We start from the raw sequence: 11,482 nt of genomic DNA on the forward strand, positions 1-11,482 counted from the left end.
GGTGCGGATAGTTACTAATCATATCGTTGCAAGTGGGCCCGATTGTGGCTACAAGGATAGATGCTGACGACCTTTTTTGTTCGATTTCTGCAGTAGAGTCGTATTGATATTTTGACATGTTAGCATTCCCTAGATCATTTAACAGGAATACCGGACCCGATAACTAAAACTTCAACGTATTTCCAACCAGTTTGCTAGGAACTATTCCTCGGGAAACTAAATCTGCCGGGTTTTCTCTGGTCGAGACGTATCCCCAATCGTCCTTGTTAGTAGCACTGTGATAACGATCAATTCGTCTCGCTACAAATTCCTGCCACCTATCGTTACTAGATTTGATCCAAGATAACGCCACTTGTGAGTCACTATAATAATGCTCATTTGCCACGTTACGCAACTGCATCCTTAATCTTGCGATCAGTTCTGCCAATAGTACAGCTGCAAGAAGTTTCAACCTTGGTAGGGTTATTTCCTTTACGTGGGCCACTCTGGATTTCGAACATAAAAGTTTAGTTGTTTTTGCTCCATCATCATTTTGAAACAGTACGTAAATCGCGCATCCATATGCTTTCTTCGAAGCATCTGCGAATCCATGAATCGCCAATTTACTTGGATTGCTAGATATAGCCATTCGTGGGATGTTAATCTTTTGTAGCATTGACAACTGCTCGCAGAGGGTTATCCAACTCTGATATGCTGTGTTAGGGACCTTATCATCCCAACCGATCTTTTCTCGCCATAGTTCTTGCATGATAATCTTTCCTGTTACTATGACAGGCTGCATTAAACCTATCGGATCAAACAATTGTAGGACTTCAGCGAATAACTGTCTTTTTGTAAGATATCTTTTATCATGTTTGATTTCATGAACCTTGAGTTTAAAGATGTCTTCTGAGGGAGACCAAATTACACCTAATGTTTGTATGGTGTCAAAATCGCCAAATCGAGTTTCTATCGAGAGATGGTTTCTAGATCTTGTTCAGGTATAGTTTGCAACAATTCCATATCATTTGTTGCCCATTCCCTTAGGGGAAATCCGTGGCCTGATAATGCTGATTCAATTGCTTTCTTTAGGGCCATAAGTTCTGTGCTGTTCGCCGCGCCGACCATGAGATTGTCACTTCATTGAGAGATCTGCATGCTAGGTAGGACGATGCAGCCTCTCCATAGGTTACCGTTAGCAGTCAGTCGCTCTTTAGATTCCACGGTACAAACGTTGTATTAAATTGTAACGGCTTATTAAAACAAAATAATTCATTTTGGTGACCCCGACGTGATTCTGTTAAGTGCGATACGTTGTAATACGAGTGAGCAATGAAGAAAGCTGCTAATACAGACTCCGTTTCTGTAGAAGAAGATCAAGTTGCCTCGTGGTACCGTTAGCTGCAATGTATAGAAAACGCGATGGCGTACATCGTGAAATATGCAAATGGTGTTCAGGAAGAAGCCCCACCGGCCATCGCGGAATTGGATGCCAGACACGAGGCATTAGAAATCTTCTATAAGCAAGCAAACGATATTCTACTTCTAATCGAAGGAGCGTCCACTGGTGAAAGTCGACGCATGATTATAGTGGACAACTATGTTGTAACAAAAGGCCGGTTGAAGCATCTTATCCAGATCAGCACAGAGCGGCGTCAAGAACGGGAACGTGACACTGGATCAATAGCTAACAGTTCAGTGCACCCGAATAATAGCAGCGCCGATATACTGCCTAAGCTCGAATTGCCTAAATTCAACGGCGCGCCAACACAATGGATTGCGTTCAAAACAAGGTTCGTGTTGTGAATGGTTGCGTCCCACGACGTTCGTAATAATGTAACGATATTTGTTAGCGTATCGAAAATATCACAAAATTAGTTTTTTTTGGCGGTCGCAGTTAAAAGAGAGCGAAGGTGCTTCCTTCGGTCCTATTAATACATTTGGATTGACGCGTCCGCTGCTACAATGATGGTGGCACTGTTTAGCCATCGTCCTAATACCGGAACCCTACAACGGCTAGATTTGTAGGGCGTTACTGCTAGCCTAACATCAAAACAAACGTGTCGTGATCGTAATCACGACAGTTCGAGAAACGAATCGGGCATCTGATCGACGATGCACACAAATACGCGAACCTGTCGAACGTAATGGGAGCATTCGAACCAGGAAGAAATGCTTGTGAAGCATTCGATCAATTCGTTTCGCTGCATATTCCTGCCATCTATCGTTACTAGACTTTTATGTTCGAAATCCAGAGTGGCCCCCGTAAAGGAAATAACCCTACCAAGGTTGGAACTTCTTGCAGCTGTCCTATTGGCAGAACTGATCGCAAGATTAAGGATTCAGTTGCGTAACGTGGCAAATGAGCATTATTATAGTGACTCACAAGTGGCGTTATCTTGGATCAAATCTAGTAACGATAGGTGGCAGGAATTTGTAGCGAGACGAATTGATCGTTATCACAGTGCTACTAACAAGGACGATTGGGGATACGTCTCGACCAGAGAAAACCCGGCAGATTTAGTTTCCCGAGGAATAGTTCCTAGCAAACTGGTTGGAAATACGTTGAAGTTTTGGTTATCGGGTCCGGTATTCCTGTTAAATGATCTAGGGAATGCTAACATGTCAAAATATCAATACGACTCTACTGCAGAAATCGAACAAAAAAGGTCGTCAGCATCTATCCTTGTAGCCACAATCGGGCCCACTTGCAACGATATGATTAGTAACTATCCGCACCATTATCATCTCCAAAACCGCCAAACAAAGATGCTTTTTTTCACATAAACTACCAAATATGTTAATATATTCTTGTATACACGTGTGAATAAACAAGGGTCTGCATCGCTCGTAACAAAACCTAACTTTTCGATTACATTGCATAGAGTTTCATTCCAGCATCTTCCTAACTGTTTCACGCTTAGTCGATCTCGCCACAATAGGTGTCATGGGGGGGCACCTTCGCTAAGGGCCTTCTCAGCACGCTCAGCTCGCATCTTCCACGTGATTAGCTCGCGTTCAACGCTGCTAAGGGCGGACAGAACTTGACCGCCATCCTTTTGATCGGAGCGTGGACATTATGCCGATCCTCCACGTAGAGGTGAAGTTCCTTCGCTGTCACCAAGGCTTCTTGCAGCTCTCCGCCTTTCTGTACATCGTTGCTGCTTTGATTTACGGAGCTTGTCGACTCCGTGCGACGGACCACGTTCACTCTCTGTTCCACGTTCCCTGCTGGACCTGCAGGATCATTTTCGCTAGCATTTTTCTCCTTACCTGCCGTACTTCTTACAAGTGGTTCCCCAGCATCATTTTTGTGCGGAGAGCGAGCAGTATTGCTACTCCTGCCAAAAAACTCCTTCAGGGCCGCACCCAAACTGGTGTCGTGATCACTCATCCCGTTCAGAGCTTCATGAAATCGTGTAAAGGACCCTTTTATGTCGGGCACTCACACTGGCACTCATGGTACACGAGTTGGACACGAAGTGCTTCCCGAACTTTCGCTGCCCCACTAAGCCACCTACGCACTAATACAACTAACACGCGTTACCGACGCTAACAACAAACGACAACACTTAGGACGCGCACCTTTGATGCTTAGCTACGCACCTAACAGATTGTTTATAAACATTTGCGTACCACAGCACTACGATATAATAAGTGGGCACTATACGTTGGCGACCGCTGTGGCAATTAATTGCCTCTGGCTCCGAGAGCCTCTAGTGGCTCGCCACAACCGCGGTTAGGAGGCTTTGGGCTAGCTCGAAAGCGAAGATTTTTGCCACTCTTATTCCACTCGTAAAACACGGGATAGCCACCCGAACTTAAGACTGCCACAAGCGTATGGGCTAATCTTTCACTATATCACAAACACAAGTTGATAGTAACACTATTTGCACTATTTGTGTACGCTATTCTGCAGAGCGGCAAAGTAAACGTCTGTCTTCTCCGACTTGCACCGACAGATCCAAGTGTGAATGTTTTTTTTTTTGCAAGGAGTTTTGCAAGGAGTTTTCCTTTTGTTGTCTCCGGTGTTGTTTTTGAAACAAAGAATCTGGACCTTTATGACCACGTTTATTTTTTCTTGTTCTCTTTGTACCCCTGCTGCCCTGTTCATCGATGCTATTGGCGTTACTGCTCAATTCCTGCTTTGGATACTGGTGCTCCTGCTGTTCCTCGTTGTTGGTGCCCTTGCTGCCCACTACATTGCCCGGTGTTGTTGCCTAATTCCTGCCGTTGCTAACCCCACTGCTGCGGTTATAATTTTCAACGTTAATTTTTACCGTTTACCGTAAGGATCCGTCCGTTCGCAAACGTGATTTCCATTAATGTTGCAGCCCCCTCCAATGGCGTTCGTAAACTTTGAAAGACCTCCAAGCAGATATAATAACGTTTCTTGCAATTGCAATGCGAAGCAGCAGAAACATTCAATTTTTTATGTAGCTGGGTTATGGTGATAGTGAACTAATAATCGAATAGGAATTGATCGTTTTGTCGCTCATTTAATGTTGATTATAGGACATCGAATCAAGCGTACGGCTTCTCGAAGCGGTACACCAAAAACCCCATATTGTGGGAGAAGCGTAGTCCGTATTACAAAAATAGTACCCTGCGTGGCGATGCTAGGGTAGAGGTGGCCGAGTTCTTAAACCTCAGAAAAGAGGAGGTGGAAAACCGCTGGAAGAAGCTGGTATCATGCTACCGGGTGAATAAGGCGATGACCAAAAAAACCCAGCAAAGCGGAGCAGGTAAGTGCCTGTGAGTCCCAATTTAAAGCATATGAACGTATTAATTTATGAAACATTATTTTATTGCAGCTTCTGCGGATGCCTTCCGGCCAACGTGGTTCGCCTACGAATCCATGAGGTTTTTGGATGACGCCACGAAGGATGGCCAGCATTGCAACACAGTAAGTAAACCTTTTAATTTTACAATTAAACTGTCCTGCTCGGAGTGCTTTAGCATGATGTGCTGCAGATTGGATAGTTTGGCACTGTTGTGAGAATGAACCCATCCCATTTAATGAATGTAGCCGTAAAGCACCTTTAACACTGGCCTTATAATAGGAAAACGGATTCAATGATCATTTGATTTAATTTTTTTTCTTTTATTTTGTAATGGATTGTTTATCGAGTTCGACAATTGTTGCGAACAATGGGGTAGATCACGGTCAAAGCCAGTTTTTTTGTATGCGTTTTGACGTTTCCAGGCTTATCCGCTTACAGCTCGCCATACAAATGGCAAGCCAAGTTAAGCCTAGATAGAGACGAATGCAGCCAGGAGGCCAAAGTCTCTATAATTCAAATATAATAATAAGTTAAGCCTAGGAAAGAAGGATTAGATTGGTTTATCAATGAAAGTACCCAAGTACCCAAAAGCCAAACTCGACAAATGTCAAAACAAAGAATTTTGCTAGCTGGTCTGAGCCAGGTTAGGCCATGTTTCCCGTGTGCGAAAAGGTAAACAATTTTTATTTAACGAAAACAACTAACAAAAGATTTTTTTTAATAATCAGACTTGTATATTATTTCATTGCATTGAAATTAAAATCAAATTACTAAACTTAAATCGATTTTTCTCAAATTTTAGTTTCACAAAAGTGATCCTGTTGGAAAACTGCTGGTTTTCCAACTGATTTGCAGAGAATAAGACTTTTTTTGCCGGACACGGATATAACGTGTGCCAAAAAATTGGTCTTTATTCTTCACGTGTCGTTTTCAAAAAGGTCGCAGGCGCATCCTGCGGTCGGTTTTATAATGTATCTTCTTTCTTTTTGATGTGTTGCTAATTTTTTTCCCTAGCTACCTGACAGGTCGTGGGAACATTTCTCCCACTGTTGTAGTGTTTCCAACAGATCCCTTGTGTCATTCTTTATGTCAACATGCTATGTCCTTTATGAATCTGTACAGAATGATACAGCCCGGTACCTGGATTATTTGACAGATACAGGCTTAAAGCTTAAGCTTTATAACTTTTGGGATGATCTACCCCAATGTGGGATGCTATATTCTTGCGAATGTTCAGCAATACGTTGGATGTCCTTGATGAGAAGTTTTGCAAATTTGTCATTGTTCCCGTCGATCTATCGTTTGATCTGTCGACCAACGTTAGGTGAGTGTCGTTAAGCCATGAATTCCGTTTTCTAATAAAATTGTGAAGGTATACCGTCGTCAATACGACGGTCTTCTCTGTCTCGGGTTCAAGATGGATGGGACCTTTGTAAATCCGGAACCGGTTAGCCAAAATGCCGAACGCATTTTCCACAACTACTCGAGCGCGAGAGTAGCGTGTGTTAAATATTCGCTCCATACTTCCTGCAGGATGCTCACCACCAAAAGGACGTATGCATTAATTTGTAAAAGCAAACGCCTTGTCTCCTAGCAGGAAGTATGGAACTCGAATGGTGTATGGTATCTGCAATGGTTCAGGTTCCGGGATGTTGAGGCTATTGTTTTCCAAACGCTGGAATAGGCTACTGTTTTTAAATACACCTCCGTCTGAAATGCCACCTTTTCCTCCAATATCGGCAAGCAGAAAATTATAGTCAGCATCAACTACCGCAAGTAGTACGATACTGACAAAATATTTTTAGTTATAATATTCTAAACCACTGTGGCTTGGTGCTCGAATTTGAACATGTTTCCCATCGATGGCTCCTCGATGGCATGGGGGAAATTCCACTGGTCTTCGAACTTCTTTGAAATTTCTCGCCATTGCTGTGTAGTGGACGGTAACTGAAAGAAAAACATAACATTTAAAGTTATTTTTTTATTTGAAAATTTATTTATTGAATACCAAACCACTACGCCGGTATTTTATTAATAGATACTTTGTGTTACTTGTGCCTTGTGTTTATAAACTTTTAGCAGATGATTTTACAAGTTTATTACAATCTTAAGATTAAATGTATTTGTTTTATTTGCTTTCAGTTCTACGACGACGATGACAACGACAACGACCAAGGACTACGCTTCTTCCAAACCATCCCTCCACCAAACCAAACATCCTCTCGTTCATCTTCTTCCCATACTAATCCAGAACTGTCCGCTAATAAACATAGTGATCCTGAACCATCCATTTCCTCTACTAGTCCCATAATGTCCTCTAACCCTCTCATCCTCACTACATCACTACCCAACACCCTACCACTTCCTGCTCCTGCAGTTACCATATGCCGCACAACAGAAGAGCAAGGTGTTCGTGCCACTGTTTACGGGCAGTACATAACTTTATGGGTGCTGGCTTACGATGCTTCCGAGCAGCTGGAGGCAATTAACTGCCTGGAAGAGGCAAAGCTGCTCTTTGATAAAGCGCATCCGTAATTCGCTTAATTTTTTTCCGCGCGGAAACTGAGAGCGAGTTAGAAATATAAGTAGTAAATAAATACTATGTTATAATTTAATAATATTTTTCTTGTTTCCTCATTTCAAGCGAGCTTGTTTCCTCGACTGAAAGTGAGCAACAGGAGTAATCCTTGACTGTGAATCTGAATCCATAACTCCCAAGATACAGAAGACTCTACAAAGAAACGTATATCATGCTCGGATACGTCCGGTAATCTTCTATAGTCCTGAGTCTTGAACGATGTAAGTTCCTCAAACGCCTGTGATAAAGTTATTATCTTTATTATTATAAAGGCATTATCTTTCCTTTTGATGACTTGAAATACTTTAGGAGCATTAGGAAACTAAAACCTTTTCACGGCGTGGTGCAAAAATTAACAAGCGACTCTATATTACCGTTCAAATAAATAAAAAAAACAAGCACTTACATTTACATAGGTCCGTAAATGCTCGTTGAGGACCGAACACACATCCCTCACAATCAAGCTTATTGACGATTTGGAAACCTAAAATAAATATAAGGAGCATTATTTTAATTATTAGCTTAAACAATATTAGAAAATATATTTACTTACGCGGAACACAAAATGGAGGCTGGTGAATGTCTCTCCAGTTGCCAAAAAGCGCAGAGTGATCATCAACCGTTCTTGGGCCGTAATTGATTCCTGCATATGTGTCCAACGGCAAATCCAACGGCTGGATGTTGGATTTTAGGACCAATAAGCGATAGTAAATAATCAAAATCTTCCTTCGTCATCCGCAGGAATGTCTTGATCGTCTCGTTCACCTGTTCGGCCATAATGGTATCCAACAGCCGGTTTCCAGCCTGGTCTCTACGGTGGAACAATTCTATTACCCACCATCGACGATCCCTTCGCTGTCGCCTGTTATAGGTATGGTCATTTTCGTTGGCCAATACAACACCGTCTACACTCATCTTTTATACACTTGGTCACAACCTAAAACGTTTCACGGGACAATAGGATTAATAACTGTTGATCTGTTTTGAATGCACACAATTTTTCAGAGAAATAGGAACAGTAATGCCAGAAATTGCGTTTATAAATTCGGGTTAGGATCGAGTGTAGAGCTGTCAGAAAGATTAATCGCAATTTCGCATTAATCGCAAAATTAATATTAATCTCAAAATTAATCGTGTCTAAACGTACGGTAAAGCATGCAAAGCATGCAAACAAATACAAAGAAAAAGTGATTTCATACAATGTTCATCGTGCCGCTCCTATTCTACGCTTCTTTTTTTTTGCTGTGTAGTGTGACGTATTGAAATCAGATATTTTTTGTTTACGTTTTGAACGGTAAGTGTGCTGATCAAACGGAGATAACTTTATTGACAATAACTATGGATATTTCGAAGGACTTAACATGGATTCATCAAAACTGCGGAAGGATGGAAATTTCAATCGAAAACGCAAGCGGGAATTGGAAGAATTGGACAGAATATGCGACGAGTAGCTTTCAAATGCAAATGTTTCTGGGTCGTATATTCCATGGCCGAATTTAGAACTAGGTAAATTTGTTTGTTAGATATTTTAGTTATGTTAGTTTTATACATTATAGGCAGAAAGTTAATAATTTTACATTTTTTAATGATACAGAACCTTCGGAAAATCTGGTGGATTTTAATTCTTCATTGTTTTGGGGAGATGGTGCTGATGAAAGTAGTTTTCTAGAGGATGTGGAGGATGGTGAAGGACAATGGATTGTGGACTGGACGATGATTTGAGTTTTGTGAATAATTTATCCTTAACTGATGCGCTTGTCATCTGGTCATCACATCTCCCGCTTCGCAACTAAAGCTATCCCAACTATATTAAGGAAACACTTTCAAGCACCGGTTCCAAAATCACCCCAAACTATTTTAAAGACTCCATCTCATGTGGGTAAACAAATTACACCGATAAATGGCGGGCAATTGTGGTATCGAGGAATACAGCCAGTGCTTGCTAGTTATTTTGGGTAAGTACATCGAAATGATACGATACTGGTAAGTGTTTTATGAGATTACTAATCCAAATTTTATCTTCTTTTAGAAACACAATCCTAGACATGACACAAGTTTCAATAGATGTGTCAATTGATGGTCTCCCGCTATTTACAAAGGATCGGAACAGTGTTATTCCGATTCAAATAAGAGTAGTAGAGTTGAGTTTTCTTCCGGTTTTTTGTAATCGGGATTTTTGGTGGATCATCGAAGCCGGGTAGCTTGGAAGAATTCCTTCAGCCATTAGTGACGGAAATCAATGACCTCCAGCGGAATGGTTTGAAGATCGGTGACAAAGTAGTACCATTTCATATGCGTGTCTTTATCGCAGATGCACCGATGCGTGCATTTTTAAAGGGTATGTTGTCAATCTGTAGCAATTGTATACCGGTACCTGTTTACTGATTCATTTTCCACTTTATTCTATTACAGCAACCATTAGCTACAACGGATACAATGGTTGCCTGCATTTCCTACAGCTGTGCACGCCCGTACGATCAGGAAGAGGTTTTACTGTAGTTTTTAACGAAGTAAATGCTTCTCCCCGTTCAGATGAGGATTTTAGGAACCGGGTATGTACAAGGCACCATACCGGATGGTCACCCTTGGAAAATATTGAATCATTTAATATGGTAAAGGATGTCCCTGGTTCTGATCGACTTCATTTAATTGATGAAGGATCAAGTAAAAGAATACTTGAAGGCGTAACGGAAAACAAATTCGACAGCAATTATATCATCCATATGTTTCCTCGTCAAAAAGAAGTGGTATCTGCTTTTTTGATCAAGACTCGCTTACCTTCTGAAATACCGCGCCGAATGCGGCATCTGAAGGAAATTTCTTTATGGAAGGCTACGGAGTTAAGAACCTTTTTGCATTACATTAGTGTTGTGGTGCATAAAAACTTCATGCAGATTAAAGCATACAGCCATTACTTGCTTTATTTTTGCGGTATTACCATCTTAAGTACAATGGAATACAAACACCTTTTTCCACTAGCAAAAAAGATGCTTGATAAATTTGTTAAAGATTTCAGTAAATACTATGGCTTGTCACATTTAGCAAGTAATATACACAACTTGGAGCACGTTGCTGAAGATGTTGAGCGATTGGGACCACTTGACTCATATTCAGCATATGAATTTGAGAACAATATGCGGTTTATAAAACCGTGTGTTCGATCGGGGACAAAAATTGTGGAACAGGTTGCTGGTAGGATGGCGGAACAGGGCCTTATTCGCAAAGCCATTTATCGTATTGAACGAACCTATCCATATATGAAAGAAAGGGTCGTTTTCAAGAAGCAGCTGATTTTGAGCTCAGACCACAATTTCAAAATAGTTGGTTCCTTACTAAAGATAACAAAATTATTAGGTACATAAAAGTATCAAAATGTACGCTTCTGTCATATACCATTCTTGGTTTAGAAGTAAGATCCTGGGACAAGATGTTTGACGTATATTTTCTAGATACTGAGGAATTGGAGGTTTTCAATTTAACTTCTATAGATACAAACATTTTTAAACTAGACGTAGATATTGGTTCTAGAAGGATAGAATTGCCTCCTACTTGCATTAAATGTAAATTAGTACCCGTTTTCCTTCCCAGTCGTCCTCTTTCCCAGCTCTCCGTGCAACGCTCATCTCAACCCAATTCATGTATGCTTTCTCCCCTGCTTCATACCTTCCAATGTAATGTTCCAATGTAGTATAATAGTATATCATTTGAACCATATTAGAAATGTACTATAACTATAAATGTTTTCCATGGAGTGTGTACGCTTCCTTTATAAGCTGAATACCGGGTAATAATTAATTGAATGTAAGATTTTTACACTTGCGTTGTTTTATCTTTGAGTAGCATAAAATGATAACGATTAATTTGATGGTTAAATAAAATTCAGTAAAAATGCACAGGTAATGCGTTTTATTGAGACACGTGCGCGTTTTCGTCATACAAATAGCAAATGTTATAAGAAAATTAGAATTTCGCTTTTTCTCAATACTTCGCATGGGTAAGCGGTGGGACATCACTATCATCTAAGAATACTTACACAATCATTGATTAATTTTTATTCCTATATAGCGATGGTGATGATGAGATCATAAACAACAATAAAGTGAAACATTAACTTTATTTCATAAATTCAATTAAATGCAAC

General features: G+C 40.7%; 1 protein-coding gene and 2 pseudogenes across 1 annotated transcript; 2 read left to right on the forward strand and 1 right to left on the reverse strand.

Annotated features, from left to right (window-relative positions):
• Window positions 1-6,564: 6,564 nt before the first annotated feature.
• LOC128718269 (putative nuclease HARBI1) lies at window positions 6,565-8,256 on the reverse strand (annotated as a pseudogene).
• A 446-nt stretch (window positions 8,257-8,702) lies between these two features.
• On the forward strand, window positions 8,703-9,840 carry LOC128718271 (uncharacterized; annotated as a pseudogene).
• Window positions 9,841-10,064: 224 nt separating this feature from the next.
• Window positions 10,065-11,034, forward strand: LOC128718272 (uncharacterized). The gene is made up of 3 exons (XM_053811919.1): window positions 10,065-10,533; window positions 10,851-10,979; window positions 11,030-11,034. The coding sequence occupies exons 1-3, from the start codon at window positions 10,065-10,067 to the stop codon at window positions 11,032-11,034; spliced, it is 603 nt and encodes a 200-aa protein (XP_053667894.1).
• Window positions 11,035-11,482: the final 448 nt, after the last annotated feature.

Source organism: Anopheles marshallii, chromosome 2, assembly GCF_943734725.1.
Source record: "Anopheles marshallii chromosome 2, idAnoMarsDA_429_01, whole genome shotgun sequence".
Taxonomy (NCBI): Eukaryota; Metazoa; Arthropoda; class Insecta; order Diptera; family Culicidae; genus Anopheles; species Anopheles marshallii.